The sequence below is a fragment of the Caenorhabditis elegans genome, chromosome I (assembly GCF_000002985.6).
Source record: "Caenorhabditis elegans chromosome I".
Lineage (NCBI taxonomy): Eukaryota > Metazoa > Nematoda > Chromadorea > Rhabditida > Rhabditidae > Caenorhabditis > Caenorhabditis elegans.
In genome coordinates, this window is record NC_003279.8 from 11,380,208 (window position 1) to 11,399,928 (window position 19,721).

The following is a 19,721-nucleotide window of genomic DNA, read 5'->3' on the forward strand; positions in this document are numbered from 1 at the left end:
TTGGCTAAAAATTTATTTTTCAGTCGAAAAATGCCGGTAACGGAAGTTGGCTCACTGCCAGAGCTCAATAATATTTTGGAGGTGAGCAGGACATTTTTCTTTGAAAAAATCAATAAAATTTTATTTTAAAAAGTCAATAAAATTTTAGAAAAAAATCGATGAAAATTCTGTAAAAAAATCAATAAAGTTTTGAAAAAATATCGATAAATTTCTGAAAAAAAATCGAAAAAATTCTGAAAAAAAATCAATAAAATTCTGCAAAAAAATTTTTAATTTTTAATTTTTTTAATTTCCAATTTCCAGCGTTCCGATGCGAATCGTCTCATAATTATCGATTTTTTCGCTAATTGGTGTGGCCCGTGCCGTATGATTTCTCCGATTTTCGAGCAATTTTCCGCGGAATACGGAAATGCCACGTTTTTAAAGGTCAATTGTGACGTGGCAAGAGGTAAAAATGGGTCCCGCCACGAAATCTTGTTTTTTCGGATTCAAAAATGTCGATTTTCCGCCGCGAGTTACGACGATTTTAAGTTGGTGGTGGCCTCGTTTTTCCAATTTCTAGGCCGCCAAGTTGAAAACTAGGCCCTAAATTTATAATGTTCGTGTTCAGCTCGCCGAGACCTTTCAGTTGACACCCATCATGCCTAGGTTTGGACGATTTTGAAATTAAAAAAAATTCGGAAAAATTTCTGGGTCCCACCACGAAAATTTTTTTGAAGGCGTTTTTGTATGTTTTCTAAAAGCTTTAAAAAATTTGCTAATGCTCGAATACTTTTCTTTGAAAATTCAAAAATATTGATTTTTCGTCAAGTTACAGCTATTTTATATTGGTGGCCTAGAAAAATCCTAGAAGGTTTCTAGGCCACCAACTTAAAACCGCCATAAATCGCCGGAAAATCAATATTTTTGAATGCAACAAAAAGTAATCGATAGGAAATTAAAAACTCAACTCTTTAGTCTGATAAATCGGTGGCCTAGTTTTTTCTAGGCCACCAACTGAAAAACTAGGCCACCAATCGATTTTTGCGTTTTTTCAGACATTGTCCAGCGGTACAACATCTCCGCAATGCCGACATTCATTTTTTTGAAAAATCGCCAGCAAGTCGACATGGTCCGCGGAGCCAATCAGCAGGCAATTGCCGAAAAAATTCGGCAACACTATTCGCCAACTCCGGCAAATCCCAACGCGGCTTCTGACTCGGAAAAGCGATTTTTGGAGCAATTTGTCAAATGTTCGAACGTACCGAGAAGCTATCAGGATGAGGTGTTCAAGGCTCTGGCGAGAAGTGTTATGCCTGAGGAGCTGGTGGGAAGAGCCATGACCGAGGGGCCGAGGGATGAGAAGGCGATTTTGAAAGGTGCAAGAAGAAAATCGAGAAAATCGAATTCCCTATCGATTGGTTTTTTCGGATCGCGAAAATGTTGATTTTCAGCCGAGTTATAGCCGATTTTTAGTTTGTGGCCTAGAAATCCAAACCTAGGCCACACTACCTCAAACTTCAGATAGACTTCGAAATTTCCTATCGGATGGCTTTTGGTTTTTAGTCCATTTGAAAATATCAATTTTCCGCGAAGTTACAGCGTTTTTAAGTTCGTGGCCGAGGATTTTCCTAGGCCACCAACTTCAATTCACCGTGACTCGGCGAAAAATTGGAATTTTTGAATTCTGAATAATTTTGTGATATCAGCACGAGTTGAAAAAGAAGAAAGGAAAGATAAAATTAATACTTTCAGTACATGGCCTAGGTTTGGGTTTCTAGGCCACCGCCAGAAAAAGTTAGGCCATAACATTGAAAAGTCGATTTTTTGCGGAATTCCTGTACTTCCTGTACCAGTTTGATTTTATTTCATTTAAGAATATCGATTTTCCACCGAGTTACAGCGTTTTTTGGTTGGTGGCCTAGGAAACTCCTAGGCCACCAACCTTAATTCACCGTAACTTGGCGGAAAATTCACTTTTTTCAATTCTGAAAAGTGATTTGACATCAGCACGAGTCAATCAAACATACAAATTTGATACATTCAGTGTTTCCTCGGTTTAGATTTCTAGGCCACCGCCGGAAAAAGTTAGGCCACGAATATAAAAAGTCGATTTTTCGCCAAATTTTCATCGAACTTCGATAACACCCATCATTTGGATTATGTTTCATTTGAAAATATCGATTTTCCATCAAGTTACGTTGATTTTAAGTTGGTGGCCGAGGAGTTTCCTAGGCCACCAACTTAAATTTACAGTAACTCGGCTGAAAATTGGAATTTTTGAATTCTGAAAAGTTATTTGATATCAACAAAAGCCGATAATTTGATATATTGAGTGCGTGGCCTAGTTTTGGATTTCTAGGCCACCAAATAAAAAGTTAGGCCATCAGTTTAAGACGTAAATTTTCGCTTATTTTACAGTAAATTCCAATACTTTATGTCAAATCTAATTCTGCGCCATACAAAAATAAAAATTTTAAGACAATTTAACATGTTTTTAAACTAGTGGCCTAGGAAAATCCTCGGCCACCAACTTAAAATCGCCGTAACTCGGCGGAAAATTCACATTTTTCAATTCTGAAAAATGATCTGATGTCAGCGAAAGCCTAGTAAGCCTATAATTTGATATATTCACTTTATAGCCTAGTTTTGGATTTCTAGGCCACCAATTGAAAAGTTAGGCCATGACTTTAAAAACTCAATTTTCGCGCGGGTTTTAACTAATTTTTCAATTTTTCAGACCTTCTCCACTGGTTTAAAACTCAATTTTTCACTTGGTTCGACCGTCCAACATGTCCCAAATGCACCCTAAAATGCTCAACCGACGGGCTCCAAGGGACTCCAACTCGGGAAGAGCAAAAAGAGGGCGGAGCCTCACGTGTTGAAGTTTACATTTGTGATGGATGTAATACGGAAATGCGATTCCCGAGATATAATAATCCGGCGAAATTGTTGCAGACGAGGTGTGAAGCCTAGAAAAATGTGGCCTAAAAAAATTGCAAATTTGCGAAAGTTAGGCGATCCATAGGATAGCCCATGAAATTCCCTATCGATTGGATTTTGAAAATCCCAAAAATATTGATTTTCCGCCGAGTTATGGCCATTTTTTGTTGGTGGCCTGGGATTTTCCTCACGGGTTTCTAGGCCATCAACTTTAACCAGCCATAACTCGGCGAAAAATCGATATTTTTGAAATCTAATCAATAATCTGAACTGAGCTTAACTAGATCTTCAAAACGGTACCAATTTTGCCTGGTTTACTGTAGGTTTCCAATTTTTCGTGGCGAGACCCAAAATTTTTTGCGAATTTTCAAAAAAACTAGTCATGATGGGTGTTAAATAAAAGCTCTCGACGGGCTGATTACGAATTTGAAATTTTCGGGGTACTAGATTGGTGGCCTAGAAAATCTGGAAAACTAGGCCCCCGGATAATTTTTGTCAAAAATTTAAAATTTCGGTTTTTTTCGTCCAGAAATCGACAATTTCTTCAAAAAATCTATAATTTCTTCAAAAAATCTATAATTTCATCGAAAAATCAATAATTTCATCGAAAAATCAATAATTTCATCGAAAAATCAATAATTTCATCGAAAAATCAATAATTTCATCGAAAAATCAATAATTTCATCGAAAAATCAATTATTTTAACAAAAATCAATAATTTCCACAAAAAATCGATAACTTCATCAAAAAATCGATAATTTCATCAAAAAATCAATAATTTCATCAAAAAATCAATAATTTCATCAAAAAGTCGATAATTTCAACAAAAAATCAATATTTTCATCGAAAAATCAATAATTTCAACAAAAAATCAATAATTTCATCAAAAAGTCGATAATTTTACCGAATTTTCCACAACAAAAAAATCAATAAAAATTATCGATTTTTTTTGCAGAACGGGCCGCTGCGGTGAATGGGCCAATTGTTTCGGGCTTCTGCTTGCCGCTCTTAATCTGGAATCTCGCTTCATCTACGATACAACTGATCACGTATGGAATGAGGTCTATTTGCTCGCCGAGCAACGTTGGTGCCACGTGGATCCTTGTGAAAATACTATGGATCGACCGTTACTGTATACCCGTGGATGGGGAAAGACACTGGGTTACTGTATTGGATACGGTAGTGATCATGTGGTTGACGTCACTTGGAGATATATTTGGGATTCCAAAAAATTGGTACAGAAATTATTGATTTTTTGAGAAAATTATTGATTTTTTGAGAAAATTATTGATTTTTTGAGAAAATTATTGATTTTTTGAGAAAATTATTGATTTTTTGAGAAAATTATTGATTTTTTGAGAAAATTATTGATTTTTTGAGAAAATTATTGATTTTTTGAGAAAATTATTGATTTTTTGAGAAAATTATTGATTTTTTGAGAAAATTATTGATTTTTTGAGAAAATTATTGATTTTTTGAGAAAATTATTGATTTTTTGAGAAAATTATTGATTTTTCGATGAAATTATTGATTTTTCGATGAAATTATTGATTTTTCGATGAAATTATTGATTTTTCGATGAAATTATTGATTTTTCGATGAAGTTATTGATTTTTCGATGAAATTATAGACTTTTCGATGAAATTATCGATTTTTCGATGAAATTATAGACTTTTCGATGAAATTATAGACTTTTCGATGAAATTATCGATTTTTTGATGAAGTTATTGATTTTTTGAGGAAATTATTGATTTTTTGAGGAAATTATTGATTTTTTGAGGAAATTATCGATTTTTTGAGGAAATTATTGATTTTTTGAGGAAATTATCGATTTTTTGGTGAAATTATTGATTTTTTGGTGAAATTATTGATTTTTTGATGAAATTATCGATTTTTTGAGGAAATTATTGATTTTTTGGTGAAATTATTGATTTTTTGATGAAATTATCGATTTTTTGATGAAGTTATTGATTTTTTGAGGAAATTATTGATTTTTTGGTGAAATTATTGATTTTTTGAGGAAATTATTGATTTTTTGGTGAAATTATTGATTTTTTGAGGAAGTTATTGATTTTTTGGTGAAATTATTGATTTTTTGAGGAAATTATTGATTTTTTGGTGAAATTATTGATTTTTTGATGAAATTATCGATTTTTTGATGAAATTATCGATTTTTTGATGAAGTTATTGATTTTTTGAGGAAATTATTGATTTTTTGGTGAAATTATTGATTTTTTGAGGAAGTTATTGATTTTTTGGTGAAATTATTGATTTTTTGAGGAAATTATTGATTTTTTGAGGAAATTATTGATTTTTTGAGGCAATTATTGATTTTTTGAGGAAATTATTGATTTTTTGAGGAAATTATTGATTTTTTGATGAAATTATCGATTTTTTGATGAAGCTATTGATTTTTTGAGGAAATTATTGATTTTTTGATGAAATTATTGATTTTTTGATGAAGTTATTGATTTTTTGAGGAAATTATTGATTTTTTGAGGAAATTATTGATTTTTTGAGGAAATTATTGATTTTTTGATGAAGTTATTGATTTTTTGAGGAAATTATTGATTTTTTGAGGAAATTATTGATTTTTTGGTGAAATTATTGATTTTTTGAGGAAATTATTGATTTTTTGGTGAAATTATTGATTTTTTGGTGAAATTATTGATTTTTTGATGAAATTATAGATTTTTTGTGGAAATTATTGATTTTTTGATGAAGTTATCGATTTTTGTTGAAATAATTGATTTTTCGATGAAATTATTGATTTTTTGAGGAAATTATTGATTTTTCGATGAAATTATCGGTTTTTTGATGAAGTTATTGATTTTTTGATGAAGTTATTGATTTTTTGAGGAAATTATTGATTTTTTGAGGAAATTATTGATTTTTTGGTGAAATTATTGATTTTTTGAGGAAATTATTGATTTTTTGAGGAAATTATTGATTTTTTGGTGAAATTATTGATTTTTTGGTGAAATTATTGATTTTTTGATGAAATTATAGATTTTTTGATGAAGTTATTGATTTTTTGAGGAAGTTATTGATTTTTTGAGGAAATTATTGATTTTTTGGTGAAATTATTGATTTTTTGATGAAATTATCGATTTTTTTATGAAGTTATTGATTTTTTGAGGAAATTATTGATTTTTTGGTGAAATTATTGATTTTTTGATGAAATTATCGATTTTTTGATGAAGCTATTGATTTTTTGAGGAAATTATTGATTTTTTGAAAAAAATATCGATTTTTTCCAGGTAACTCAACGAAATGAAGTCCGACAGCCGGTTTTTGAGAATTTCCTCTCAAAATTAAATTCCCGCCAAGCGGAAGGTCAAACGGAGCCGAGAAAACGAGAATTAGCCGTCCGCCGGGTCTGTGAGCTCATGGAAATGATGGCTCAGGAGGCGAAAAATCACAAAATCGGCTGGGAGAAGATTGGCGATGATTTGGGTGGAAGAATTACAGGTTGGCGCTCGAAAATTGCACGAAAAATGAGCAAAAACAGAGAATTTTGAGCCGGTGGCCCATAAATTCTGATTCTAGACCACCTGTATAGTAGACCTCGAAATTACCTATTAATTGGTTTTTGCTGCATTCAAAAATGTTGATTTTCCGCCGAGTTACAGCGATTTTAAGTTGGTGGCCGAGGTTTTTCTAGGCCACCAACTTAAAATCGCTGAAACTTGGCGGAAAATCAATATTTTTGAAATCTAGTCAATAATCTGAACTGAGCTCAATGAGATCTTCAAAACAGTACCCATTTTGTCTGGGTTACTGTAGATTTTCCAAATTTTCGTGGCGAGACCCAACATTTTTCGTGAATTTTCAAAATTGTCAGAACCTAGGCATGATGGGTGTCAAATGAAAGCTCTTGGCGTGCTGATCACGCCTTTGAGACTTTGATTGCCAAGTTTTCAAATTGGTGGCCTAGAAAATTGGAAAAACTAGGCCACCAACTTGAAATCGCTGTAACTCGGCGAAAAATCGATATTTTTCAGTTCTGAAAGCACTTTTCAACTCAGTAATGACTAGAGGATTCGTGGCGGGACTCGATTTTTCAGATTTTTAGTTTTGAGTATCTAGTGGCCTAGAGATTTGGAAAACTAGGCCACCACTGAAAAATCTTTTTTTTTCGGTGAAATTTTGAGATTTTCTCAGTTTAGATAGGTTTTTGACTAATTTCAATGCGAAAAATCAATATTTTCAGCAAAAGTTTCTCAGAAATCGATAAAAAATCGTATTTGGTGGCCTAGAATTATAAAAAACTAGGCCACCAACTTTATCTCCTTTTTTTTTTCAAAATTCATATTTTTCAGGATCCGAAGAGTGGCGTCGTGAACGTGGTGAGCTTGGGGAATCCGGCCCAAAGTTGCTCGCGGAGCCCATAAAACTGGCCCCGCCCACCGGCCCCGCCCAGAACTACTTGGAATTCAATTATGACGTCATCACTGACACATACTCTCAACCGCCTGAAATTGGATTTTCAGCTCAAGCTTTTGAGCTGGAAAATGTGCAGAGAGTCGAGGAAACCGACTGGAATATGACATATTTGTGTAGGAAACGAGGAGACGCGCCGGGAAATGTAAGGAATTGGTGGCCTAGGATTTGCAAGAAATTAGGCCACCAGATAAAAAATGAAGAGCTTGAAATTTCCATTCGATTAGTTTTTGTTTGACGTGAAAATATCGATTTTCCGCCGAGTTACGGCGTTTTTAAGTAGGTGGCCTAGGAATCCAAAAAAAGTTTCAAGGCCACCAACTTAAAATCGTCATAGCTTGGCTGAAAATCGATTTTTTCAAAGTCTAAAAGAAACTTTGAATTCAGAAAATAAAAATAATACTGATTTTCATCAAATTCCAATAGTTTTCGCGGCGAGACCCAGAAAATTTTGGAAATTTTCAAAATTCCCAGAACCCAGTCATGATGGGTGTCAAATGAAAGGTTTCGGCGAGCTGAATACGATATTGACACTTTGATGGCCTAGTTTTCAACTTGGTGGCCTAGAAACTTGAAAAACTAGGCCACCAACTGGAAATTGGCGAAAAATCGATTTTTCTCTAAATTTTTGCGATTTTTTCAGATCTCCTGGCATTTTGATCTCAAATCGCTCAAAAAATCGATTGAAAAAATTGAAATTCGTATGGCGGGAATTCAAAAATTCGAAAAAGGAAAAGCGATGGCGATTGCCTGTCTGGGAGATGTAAGCCTAAAATTATCGTTTTTTTTTAAATTTATCGATTTTTTCGAAAATTATCGATTTTTTCCCAATTTTCAGAGTTGTATGAGACTCCCCATCGATTGCTCAGCGCTAACAATTGAAGACCCGAAAAATGCTGAAATTCTGAAGATTACTGTAGGTTTTTTTTTCAGAAAATCTAAAAAATCGATAATTTTTCCAGGCAACACTATCCGGCGGTGAGGGCGCAATCGGCTTCCAGCAGGCTCAAATTTTCAGAACCGAGCTTAAGCGTGGCGGAGGAGCAAGAACTGAAAGCTTTTCGGTCAAAATTTGGATGAAAAATTAAGAAAATTAAATTAATGCTTTTTTTCGTTTTAAATTATTTTTATTGTGATGATTTTTAAATGTAAATTTTAAAATAAAATGGGTTTACTTGGAGGAAAATGAAAAAACAATGTAAAAAAAATTCAACAAAATGTGCATTTTTTGTGCTTGAAATGTGTTGTGTGAGAGAGAGAGATATTATGGAAAGAACTGAACAAATCATGATGATGAGGGGAATGGTTTTGGGATGAAAAATCGATAATTTATCGATTTTTCCGATAAATTATCGAATTTTTTGGAATTATCGAATTTTTGATGAAAATATCGATTTTCCGGTAAATTATCGATTTTCCCAGAAATCATCGATTTTCTGGGAAATTAACAGAAACGAGGAAAATTGGTAAAGCTGGTGAATTAGGTGGGGTGAAGAAAAAATCAATAAAATTACGGTAAACACGAGTGGGGTGAGGTGAGAAAAAAAAATCATGGAAAATCAATAAAATTACAGACGAGTCATTGGCTCGGCGGTGCCGGCGGCGGCAGTGTCGATTTGTGATGTCGAGAGTGTTGTACGTTCGTCGTTTGAAACGACAGATTCATCTGGAAAATTGTTGAGGGTTTTTAGGGGTTTTCAGGCAGTTTGAAGGGGTCTAGTGAAGCCGCCGCGGACTAGAAATTTCACTAAGAAAAAGTTAGGCCATGGAATTTCAAGTGATGGCCTAGAAATTGTAATTTTTAAAAGTAAAAAAGTGAAATTTCAACAAAAGAGGCGGACTAGAAATTTCTTCCAGGAAAAGTTAGCGGACTAGAAATTTCAATAAATTAAAGTTAGGCCACGGCCACGAAAAGACTCGGGACCGTTTTCAGTAGTGGCCTAGAAATTTCGTCCAGGAAAAGTTAGGCCACGGTCCTGAAAATTTAAAAATTTAAGCTGTGGCCTAGAAATTTCAATAAATAAAAGTTAGGCCACGGCCAGCAAATCACCATTTTCAGTGACGGACTAGAAATTTATTTTGTGAAAAAGTTAGGCCACGGCTCTGAACTCAAAAAAAATTAGGCCACCGCCAGTATCCACGCCCAAAATCGATTTTTTCAAAAATAAATTGGTGGCCGAAGTTTTGCAAGTTGTTGCATTTTCTAGTCCGCCGGGCCTAAAAAACCTCGTTTTCACTCAATTTTCACGTAGAAAAAGCGAATTTCGGACCATTTTTCAGCCTAAAAACCGCTAAAACTCACTATGAAATCGTGATGAAAGAGTCTCTCCACGGTTAAGCTCACCGTCGGATTTCAGCGTTTCAATTTCCGATGCGTGCTTCAAGTCGGGCGTTGTGAATAGGATTTTACACGTGACACGTGTTATACCGTCTGGAAAAATGGGGGAAAAGTTAGGATTCTTGGGTGAAAAAAGTCTGAAAAACTAAAAAAATTCAAAATTTCTCAAAAAATTCACCATTAAATCTGTAAAGAAATCCGGGAAGCTGCTTCGGTTTCATAAAAATCATATACAACAGGAAACCCATCAAAACCAGTCCGACGCCGACGATTGTGGTCTGAAAAACAGTGATGGCCTAACTTTCGTGCCTGATGGTGGCCTAGAAAACCAAAATTCGGCTACTAAAATTGTAAGATTCGGAATCAGCTCGTCAAGGGCTTTCATTTGACACCCAACATGCCAGGGTTCTGATTAATTTGAAATTTCGAGAATTTTCTGGGTCTCGCCACGAAAACTATGAAATTTCATGAAAAAACGGTATCAGATTGCTCAAAACAAGTTTCAGTTTCAAAAAGTATTGATTTTCGGCCAAATTATGGCGAATTTCATAATTAGGCCTGGTGGTGGTCTAACTGTTTCACTTGGTGGCCTAGAAATCCAAAACTAGGCCACATGTCAAATCTACTGGAAGCTCTGTTCGCGCTGAGGCCAGTGCACTTTTCAGAATTCAAAAATGTCAATTTTCCGCTGAGCTATAGCGTTTTTTAGTTGGTGGCATAGGAAAATCCTAGGCCACCAACTTAAAACTACCATAACTCGATGGAAAATCAATATTTTTGAAATCTAATCAATAATCTGAATTGATCTCAACTAGATCTTCAAAATGACTTTCAAAATTTCTGGATTACTGTAGTTTTTCAGATTTTCGTGGCGGGACCCAGAAATTTCCCAAAAACTTCAAACTAATCAGAACCTAGTCATGATATCAAATGAAAGCTCTCGGCAAACCGATTCCGAATCTGACATTATCGATGGCCGAATTTTCAACTTTGTGGCCTAGAAATCCAATTTTTTGGATTTTGGTCGAAAAACCCACCGTAAAATCCTCGATAAACGGGGTGACGACAAGAGCGATGGTAATCATGAAAAAAAGAATCGAAAAGATGAGTGGAACCCGGATTGCGTCGGGATGTACGGGAATATTTCGATATCTGATCCACAATAGTGCCGCCATTGTGAACACGCGTTGGCCGAACATTACAAATGTTACGTAGGTGATTAGGCTGGAAATTGGAGAGAAATTCACTTAAAATAGCATTTATTTGGCTGAAAAATGTTGATTTTCCGGCGAGTTTCAAATTGGTGGCCGAACTTTTCACCTGGTGGCCTAGAAGTCAAAGTTAGGCCATGAATTGGCAAATTTTCGGTGGAACACAAGATTTTACACTAAATACTTTTTATTTCGCTCAAAAATGTCGATTTTCCGCTGAGTTTCAGTTTGGTGGCCGAAATTTTTCAGTTGGTGGCCTAGAAATCTAAAAGTTCGGCCATCTATGCACTTTCCGGTAGATCACAAGATTTTATGTTAAAACCTTTTTTTATTTCTCGAAAATATCAATTTTGAGCAAAGTTATGTCGGTGGCCTAGAAACCCCCTCCGAAAATCCTAGGCCACCAACTTAAAACGGCCATAACTTGGCCCAAATTCAATATTTTTGAAATCTAAAACAAAATTTGAATTCAGCAGACTCAGCGCTTTCATTCAACACCTATTTCGCCAGGAGTACTGTAGCTCCGCGAGTTTTCGTGGCGGGACCCAAAATTTCAGGAAATTTTCAAATTTCTGGTCACGTTGAAAACTCGGTGCCTGCTAAATTTAATGAATGTTTTAGATTTCAAAAATATCAATTTTGAGCCAAGTTATGGCCGTTTGAAGTTGATGGCCTAGAAATCTCCAGGCAAATCCTAGGCCACCAACTTCAAACGGCCATAACTTGGCTCAAAATCAATATTTTTGAGTCATTCAAAAAGTATTTGATATCTCTCTTCATAATCTCCCGACACATGGCCTAACATAATTTTCTAGGCCACCAAGTGAAAAGTTAGGCCACGAGCTTGAAAATGGCCTAAAATCGCGATTTTTAAAGCTTTTCCTTCGGTTTTTTTTCCAATTTGCAATAGTTTTTGAAAATCTCACCTCTCAGTATCGACAAAAGTGACGGCGATTGTGCAAATCAGTTGGAAAAGTAGTGCGGCACGTGGACTATTCGATTCTGCATTAATACACGAGAGAAATGTGGGCAAATGTCCTTCACGGGCTGCTGCGTGTGTAAATCTGGAAGAAAAATGGGGGGAAATTTGAAGTTGGTGGCCGAACTTTTGCATTTTCTAGGCCACCTGTTCGAAAACTAGGCCAATCGATATTTTTATTGATTTTCCCAAATTTTCTAGGCTCTCAGATGCTCAGAAGCGTTTTTTTTAAATTGAAAAATATTGATTTTTCGCTTTTTCGTTGAATTGAAGAAATTTCAAGTTGGTGGCCTAGTTTTACAGATTTCTAGGCCACCAATTCGAAAACTAGTCCCTGAAATGATCAAATTCGGCATGATGAGCTCACCGAGAGCTTTCATTTGACACCCATCATGTCTAGGTTCCAAAAAATTCGAATTTTTAGATAAAAATTTTGGGTCTCGCCGAGAAAACTGAAAATCTACAGTAATCCTGGCATAATTGGTGCCAGTTGGAAGCCCTAGTTGAGCTGAGTTCAGAGAATATTTTAGATTTCGAAAATATCGATTTTAAGCCAAGTTACACCAGTTTTAAGTTGGTGGCCTAGAAACCCCCTAGGAAATCCTAGGCCACAAACTCAAAACGACTCTAACTCAACGGAAAATCAATATTTTCGCTTGCTGTAAAAGATATTCGATAGAGAATTTCAAGGACTATCACGTGGGAAAACAGTGGCCGAACTCTAGGAATTCTAGGCCATCAGGCTAAAACCTAGGCCACCAACTGAAAAATGGTATAACTTGATGGGAAATCGATATTTTGGCGCCAACTAAAAGCTAATTACTAGAGAATTTTTCATAAAAATCTAAAATTCAGATTTCTAGGCCACCAGTGCAAAAAGTCGGCCACCAACTCAATTTCAGAGTTTTTCAGTCAAATTTTCTCGAACTTCTCAATTCTAAAGCCAAATTTTCCGAATTTTTCGTTTCCAAGTACCTAGATCTACAGTATTGATGATTTTCGGTTGGTGGCCTAGAAATTTCCTAGGCCATCAACTTAAGCCGCTCATATCTTTACGGAAAATGTGAATTTTTGGGCGTACCAAAAAGAAATGAGTTTCCTTGTGGCCTAGAAAAAAATTTCTAGGTCACCACGTAAAAAGTTAGGCCATAATTTTGACGTCAAATTTTCCGAATTTTGAATTCCAAGTACCTAGAACCGCAAAAAATATTGCTATTAAGAGTTCCAATGAGCAAAATCGAAATCATAAACGGAATTGCGTAGGAAAAGTCGCCGAGCGTGATCCGGGCGAAATCGGCGGCCACAGCTGAGCTATTTTTGAGTGTTTCAGTATCCAAGACGGTCATATAGGAGACATTCATCGCCATATACACGAGAGTGACCGCCGAAATACCGCCGAGCAGGGCGATTGGCATCGTTCTGGAATTTTAGGTAGTTTTAGCGAGTTTTCCGGTGAAAAATTGTGTTTTTTGTTGAAAATTTTGGTACTAAGAGCTAAAAAATGTTTTTAAAAAGCAAAAAAAAATTGAAAAAAAATTGTTTTTTTGAAAATTTTTGGAAATTTTTTTTTTCTCCTAATTTTGAATTTTTCCGCTAAATATCGATTTTTCGCTCTTTTCACCTTCTCGGATTCTTAATTTCCGGTGTTCCATAGTTGAGAATATCCCATCCGGCAAAACTCCAGAGTGCTCCGTAAAATGCCAAGGAAATTTGTCCAATATCATATTTTTCGTTGGGAAGAGGTGTGAATGCGTCTTTAAAATGCTCGGTTTCTCCTGAAAATACAAAAAAATTAGAAAAATTGAAAAAAAAACGGTGAAAATTGAGCATTTTCGAGTGGTGGCCGAACTTTTTCAATTTTCTAGGCCACCGAGTTGAAAACTAGGCCAACATCTTGATGCCATTTTTTTTAGGCTCTAAAAAAATCGATTTTCCGCCAAGTTACAGTGGATTCAAGTTGGTGGCCGAACTTTTTTAATTTTCTAGGCCACCGGGTCAATATCTAGGCCATGAAAATATTATATTCGTATTCAGCTCGCCGAGACCTTTCATTTAACACCCATCATGCCTAGGTTTGGACGATTTTGAAAATTTCGGGAATTTTCTGGGTCTCGCCACAAAAACTACAGTAATCCTAGGAAAAACTTGAAATTTTTAATTTTTTCAACGAAACAATAGCATAAAGTTTGCTATAACTTGAATTTAGAAAAAAAATCGAATAAACTCAATTTTCTGCAAAGTTATGGCCATTTGAAGTTTGTGGCCTAGGAATTTTCTAGGCCACCAACTTAAAACCACCGTAACTCGGCGGAAAATCAATATTTCCACGTGAACTAAAAACCAATCGATAGGGAAATTTTCTTATTTTTCTTTAAAGCAAAAATTTCAAAAAATTGGTTTTCTAGGCTACCAAGTGAAAAGTTCGGCCACCGTCGTAACTCGGCCAAAAATCAATATTTTCACTCCATCTAAAAACCAATCGATAGAGATTTTTCCCAGTTTTTATTCGAAACAAAAAAATCTCGAAAATCTTCAAAAAGTTGGTTTTCTAGGCGACCATTATGAAAAGTTCGGCCACCGTCGTAACTCGGTCAAAAATCGATATTTTTGCGTCAAACAAAAACCAATCAATACACCAAAACCTACCCTTCACTATTAAATACCAAAATCCGGTGACAATAATAATAGCAAGTGACAATAGCTTCGCAATTGTGACAAAAATTTGAAATTTCGACGCGTACTTGTCAATTGCATAGAGGTTGAGAACGGTGAGAATAACTGGAAAATTTATTGATTTTTTCATCGATTTTTTGCAAAAAATCATACTAATAAGTGCAAATCCGAGTCCTCTTTCAAGAATGACGTCATATGGAGAACCGAGGTGCCAGATGGGGGACAATCCGGCTACTGAAAACGGGGAAATTTTGAATTTTTAAAGAGTTTTCGGGCTAAAAATTCCAATTTTTACCAATATATTGTCCAAAAGTTTGAGCTTGAACTGCCGCCGACGCTGGAAATGACATGATGACGCCGACCCACATGAACGAGAACGCGATTCCTTCCCAGCCGACGTAAACCTGCAAGATTTTTAGATTGGTGGCCGAAGTTTTGAGTTTTCTAGGCCATGAAGTATTTGAAGCTTTTAAAAAATTGAAAAAAATATCGATTTTCCGCCAAGTTACAGTGATTTAATGTTGGTGGCCGAACTTTTTGGGTTTCTAGGCCACCGGCTCAAATACTCGGCGATGTCCATGAAAATAGTGTTTTCGTGATTAAAATAGTTTTATACAAGTAAAGAAAATTCGAAAAAATATCGATATTCCGCAGAGTTACAGCGATTTAAAGTTGGTGGCCGAACTTTTTGGGTTTCTAGGCCACCGGGTAAAAAACTAGGCCACCAAAGTATTTATCAGGTTTTAAAATATTTGCTCTGAAGCTTCATACAAGAAAATTCAAAAAATATCAATTTTCCACTGAGTTACAGAGATTTGAATTTGGTGGCCGAAGTTTATGATTTTCTAGGCCACCGGTTTGAAAATTAGGCCACCAAAGTATTTATCAGGTTTTAAAATACTTGTTCTACAGCTTTAGACAAGAAAATTTCATAAATATCGATTTTCCGCAGAGTTACAGCGATTTAAAGTTGGTGGCCGAACTTTTTGGGTTTCTAGGCCACCGGGTTTCAACTCGGGTTTCAACCGGGTTTCAACTAGGCCATGAAATTATCATAATCATATTAAGCTCGTTGAGACCTTTCATTTAACACCCATAATTCCTAGGTTCCGACGATTTTCAAAATTTCGAAAAATATTTGGGTCCCGCCGCGAAAACTGCAAAAAACTACCGTAACCCAGACGATTTTGGTACCATTTTGAAGCTCTTGGTTAGCTGAGATAGGAAAATTATTTAGATTTCAAAAATATCGATTTTCCGCCGAGATAGAGTGGGTTTAAGTTGGTGGCCTAGGAATTTCCTGGAAGAATCCTAGGCCACCAACTGTAACTTCGCGGAAAATCGATATTTTCGCGTCAAACAAAAACCAATCGACTCGGAACGTTGCGAATCTTCAAATTTTCAAGCTATCTAACTGAAAATTTCAAGAAAAATCGATTTTTCCGCGTTTTTGGGCGAATTTTCCAAATTCTCCGCTCACATTATATGCAAAATCACATCCGGGATCTCGAATCGACGTGCCTAGCTCAATATAACAAATTCCGCCAATCAGGGAGATCAGACCACAGCCGAGCCACACGACAAGTGCCATGCCATTTGTTAGGGCTAATTTGAGAACTGTTCCAGGTGTGATGAAAATTCCAGCGCCGATGATGTTTGCTGAAACGGGGAAATGCTTTAAATTTTGAATATTTGAACGAAAAAAATTTTTTGAAAAAAAAAAATGTTCGAAAATTTTTTTTTCAGAATTTTTTTCTCCCAAAAAATTTTTTTTTTCAAAAATCGATTTCTCACCGATAACATAGCTCATACATGACCATAATCCCATTTGATGTCGTGTTGCGGCTACATCTCCCACTGTTGGGAGATCTTCTATTGATGACATCACTGAAAAAATCAGAAATTATCGATTTTCCCGGAAATTTATCGATTTTTTGGAAATTCCAGCATAAAATTCGAGTTTCCTGTCGTTTTTTACCCTTAAAACACTTTTTGTTAGGGTTCTAGCTTCAAATTTTGTAAAACTTGGGTTACTGTAGCCTCAAAAGTACGCAAACACCAGATCGTACGACAAAATGCACAATTTTCAAAAAATCTTCGGAAAAGTGCCTAAATAGGGGTAAAAAAGGTCGTTGAGTTCGATTTTGATGCGGAAAAATTCAGAAAATCACTGGAGATCATAGTTTTCTGACAAAACTAGAAATTATCTATTTTCCCGGAAATTTATCGATTTTTTGGAATTTCTGGCATCAAATTCGAATTTCCCGTCGTTTTCCACCCTTAGCACACTTTTTAATAAGTTTCTAACGTTAAAATCAACAATGTTGGGTTACTGTAGCCTCAAAAATACGCAAACACCACGAGGGCACCGGATCCTACGATAAAATGCACAATTTTTTGAAAATCGTGGAAAAGTGTCTAAATAGGGGTGTAAAAGGTCGCTGAGTTCGATTTTGATGCGGAAAAACTCAAAAAATCACTAGAATTTGAAGTTTTTGAGAAAATACCCGAAATTATCGATTTTCCGGAAAAATATAGATTTTTTGGAAATTTTAGCATCAAATTCGAGTTTCCTGTCGTTTTTTACCCCTATGACACTTTTTTATAGGTTTCTAGCGTAAAATTTGAAATTTTGGGTTACTGTAGCCTCGAAAGTACGCAAACACCGAGACGGCACCGGATCCTACGACAAAATGCACAATTTTCAAAAAATCTTCCGAAAAGTGTTTAAATAGGGGTAAAAAGGGTCGCTGAGTTCGATTTTCCTATGGAAAAACTCAGAAAATCACCGGAATTTGAAGTTTTTGACAAAATATCAGAAATTATCAATTTTCCAGAAAAATTATCGATTTTTTGGAAATTCTAGCATTAAATTCGAATTTCTCGTCGTTTTTCACCCTTTAGGGCATCTTTTGTTAAGATTCTAGCTTTGAAAATGTAAAATTTCGGTTACTGTAGCTCCATAACTACGCAAACACCGCGAGGGCACCTGATCCTACGAAAAAATGCACAATTTTCTAAAAATCTTCGGAAAGGTGTCCGTTAGGGGTTAAAAATGTCGCTGAATTCAAATTTCCTATGGAAAAATGCGAAAAACCACCGGAATTTTTGAGAAAATATCGGAAATTATCGATTTTCCAGGAAAATTATAGATTTTCTAGAAATTTTAGCATCAAATTCGAATTTCCCGTCATTTTTTACCTCTGGAACACTTTTTAATATGTTTCTAACGTTAAAATCGAAAATTTTGGGTTACTGTAGCTCCAAAAGTACGCAAACACCACGAGGGCACCGGAACCTACGACAAAATGCACTAATCTCTAAATTTTGGCGGAAACTGTCATATTAGGGGTAAAAAAGGTCGCTGAATTCAATTTTGATACGGAAAACTGCGAAAAATTTCCGGAATTTGGAGTTTTTGAGAAATCATCGGGGGAAAACTGATTTTCCGGAAAAATTATTGATTTTTTGGAAATTCCAGCATTAAATTTGAATTTCTCGTCGCTTTTTACCCCTGAAAATTTATAGGTTTCTAACGTTAAAATCGAAAATTTTGGGTTACCGTAGCCTCGAAAATACGCAAACACCGAGCGGGCACCGGATCCTACGATAAAATGCAGAATTTTTTAAAAATCTTCGGAAAAGTGTCTAAATAGAGGTAAAGAGAGTCGCTGAGTTCGATTTTGATACGGAAAACTGCAAAAAAAAATACCGGAATTCGGAGTTTTGAGAAAATATCGTGGGAAAACTGATCTTCCAGAAAAATATCGATTTTTTGAACTTTTTTCGCTAAAATTTAAAATTCTTGTCGATTTTCACCCTCAGAACACCTCTTATTAAAGTTCTAGCTTCAAATTTTAGAAAATTGGGTTACTGTAGACTCACAAGTACGCAAACACTACGAGGGCGTCGGATTCTACGACAAAATGCACAAATTCCTAAATTTTGGCGGAAACTGTCATATTGGGGGTAAAAAAGGTCGCGGAGTTCGATTTTGACACGTAAAAATGCGAAAAATTTCTGGAATTCGGAGTTTTTGAGAAAATATCGGGGAATGCCGACTTTTCCGGAAAAATAAGCGATTTTTTGAAATTTTGTCGCTAAAATTCGAATTTCCCGTCATTTTTCACCTCTAGAACACTTTTTAATAGATTTCTAACGTTAAAATCGAAAATTTTGGGTTACTGTAGCTCCAAAAGTACGCAAACACCACGAGGGCACCGGAACCTACGACAAAATGCACTAATATCTAAATTTTGGCGGAAACTGTCATATTAGGGGTAAAAAAGGTCGCTGAATTCAATTTTGATACGGAAAACTGCGAAAAACCACCGGAATTTGGAGTTTTTGAGAAAATATCGGGGGAAAACTGATTTTCAAGAAAAAATGTCGATTTTTTGAAAATTCTAGCATTAAATTCGAATTTCTCGTCGTTTTTTACCCATTCGGGCGTCTTTTATTAAGGTTCTAGCTTTGAAAATGAAAAATTTGGGTTACTGTAGCCTCAAAAATACGCAAACACCAAGAAGGCGTCGGATTCTACGAAAAAATGCACAAATTCCTAAATTTTGGCGGAAACTGTCATATTGGGGGTAAAAAAGGTCGCGGAGTTCGATTTTGACACGTAAAAATGCGAAAAATGTCTGGAATTCGGAGTTTTTGAGAAAATATCGGGGAATGCCGACTTTTCCGGAAAAATAAGCGATTTTTTGAAATTTTGTCGCTAAAATTCGAATTTCTCGTCATTTTTTACCTCTAGAACACTTTTTAATAGGTTTCTAAAGTTAAAATCGAAAATTTTGGGTTACTGTAGCTCCAAAAGTACGCAAACACCACGAGGGCACCGGAACCTACGACAAAATGCACTAATATCTAAATTTTGGGCTGTCAAAACTGTCAAACTGGGGGTAAAAAAGGTCGCTGAGCTCGATTTTGATACGTAAAAATTAAGAAAATCGCCGAAAATTGGAGTTTTTGGCTAACAAACAGAGAAAGACGTAAAATTAGAGGGAAAAAATCAATAAAATTCCAAAAATCCGGATAATGAAGCTTCTTTCATATCTTTTTCCTTCTTATCATTGATAAGAGATGAGTGTGAGAGAGCGCAGAGAAAAACACAGAATTCTCATAAATTTCGGGGGGGGGGGGGGGGGGG

The 19,721-nt window shown here is 35.6% G+C and overlaps 2 protein-coding genes and 8 non-coding genes across 11 annotated transcripts; 4 read left to right on the plus strand and 6 right to left on the minus strand.

The window, feature by feature from the left end:
* Positions 1-23: 23 nt before the first annotated feature.
* png-1 (Peptide-N(4)-(N-acetyl-beta-glucosaminyl)asparagine amidase) lies at positions 24-8,544 on the plus strand. Its single transcript, NM_060512.5, has 10 exons — positions 24-81; positions 304-448; positions 1,038-1,358; positions 2,720-2,942; positions 3,878-4,157; positions 6,183-6,393; positions 7,245-7,510; positions 8,009-8,128; positions 8,204-8,281; positions 8,328-8,544. The coding sequence occupies exons 1-10, from the start codon at positions 31-33 to the stop codon at positions 8,451-8,453; spliced, it is 1,821 nt and encodes a 606-aa protein (NP_492913.1). The 5' UTR covers positions 24-30; the 3' UTR covers positions 8,454-8,544.
* Positions 1,415-1,485, minus strand: F56G4.8. The gene has a single exon (NR_050556.1). It is a non-coding gene; the product is annotated as an Unclassified non-coding RNA F56G4.8 (non-coding RNA).
* aat-9 (Amino acid transporter) lies at positions 8,475-16,455 on the minus strand. 2 transcript variants are annotated; one of them, NM_001026618.5, is made up of 12 exons: positions 16,361-16,455; positions 16,047-16,225; positions 14,862-14,970; positions 14,720-14,800; positions 14,540-14,671; positions 13,515-13,668; positions 13,085-13,312; positions 11,841-11,978; positions 10,741-10,927; positions 9,882-9,981; positions 9,710-9,796; positions 8,475-9,031 (listed from the first exon to the last, which is right to left on the minus strand). In NM_001026618.5, exons 1-12 carry the CDS (start codon positions 16,449-16,451, stop codon positions 8,934-8,936), a joined length of 1,584 nt encoding a protein of 527 aa, NP_001021789.1. In that variant the 5' UTR covers positions 16,452-16,455; the 3' UTR covers positions 8,475-8,933. The 2 variants fall into 2 exon arrangements, with proteins under 2 accessions (NP_001021789.1, NP_001021788.1); NM_001026617.5 differs by having other exon boundaries at positions 9,668-9,796; positions 16,361-16,453.
* On the minus strand, positions 11,310-11,362 carry Y53H1C.10. The gene has a single exon (NR_050557.1). It is a non-coding gene; the product is annotated as an Unclassified non-coding RNA Y53H1C.10 (non-coding RNA).
* Positions 11,607-11,661, minus strand: Y53H1C.11. Its single transcript, NR_050558.1, has one exon. It is a non-coding gene; the product is annotated as an Unclassified non-coding RNA Y53H1C.11 (non-coding RNA).
* On the plus strand, positions 12,195-12,339 carry Y53H1C.5. The gene has a single exon (NR_050559.1). It is a non-coding gene; the product is annotated as an Unclassified non-coding RNA Y53H1C.5 (non-coding RNA).
* On the minus strand, positions 12,195-12,339 carry Y53H1C.7. Its single transcript, NR_050560.1, has one exon. It is a non-coding gene; the product is annotated as an Unclassified non-coding RNA Y53H1C.7 (non-coding RNA).
* Positions 12,430-12,485, plus strand: Y53H1C.6. Its single transcript, NR_050561.1, has one exon. It is a non-coding gene; the product is annotated as an Unclassified non-coding RNA Y53H1C.6 (non-coding RNA).
* Y53H1C.9 lies at positions 12,528-12,695 on the minus strand. The gene has a single exon (NR_050562.1). It is a non-coding gene; the product is annotated as an Unclassified non-coding RNA Y53H1C.9 (non-coding RNA).
* Y53H1C.4 lies at positions 12,604-12,708 on the plus strand. Its single transcript, NR_050563.1, has one exon. It is a non-coding gene; the product is annotated as an Unclassified non-coding RNA Y53H1C.4 (non-coding RNA).
* Positions 16,456-19,721: the final 3,266 nt, after the last annotated feature.

Excerpts from the sequence above, each read along its gene's own strand:
- png-1 (NM_060512.5), top strand. The coding sequence starts at position 31 with ATGCCGGTAACGGAAGTTGGCTCACTGCCAGAGCTCAATAATATTTTG. Across the intron at positions 7,511-8,008 it reads GAGGAGACGCGCCGGGAAAT|ATCTCCTGGCATTTTGATCT; the intron begins GTAAGGAATTGG and ends CGATTTTTTCAG. Across the intron at positions 8,129-8,203 it reads CGATTGCCTGTCTGGGAGAT|AGTTGTATGAGACTCCCCAT; the intron begins GTAAGCCTAAAA and ends CCCAATTTTCAG.
- aat-9 (NM_001026617.5), bottom strand. The coding sequence starts at position 16,451 with ATGTCATCAATAGAAGATCTCCCAACAGTGGGAGATGTAGCCGCAACA. Across the intron at positions 14,971-16,046 it reads GATGTGATTTTGCATATAAT|GTTTACGTCGGCTGGGAAGG; the intron begins GTGAGCGGAGAA and ends AAAATCTTGCAG. Across the intron at positions 13,313-13,514 it reads GAAATTAAGAATCCGAGAAG|AACGATGCCAATCGCCCTGC; the intron begins GTGAAAAGAGCG and ends CTAAAATTCCAG.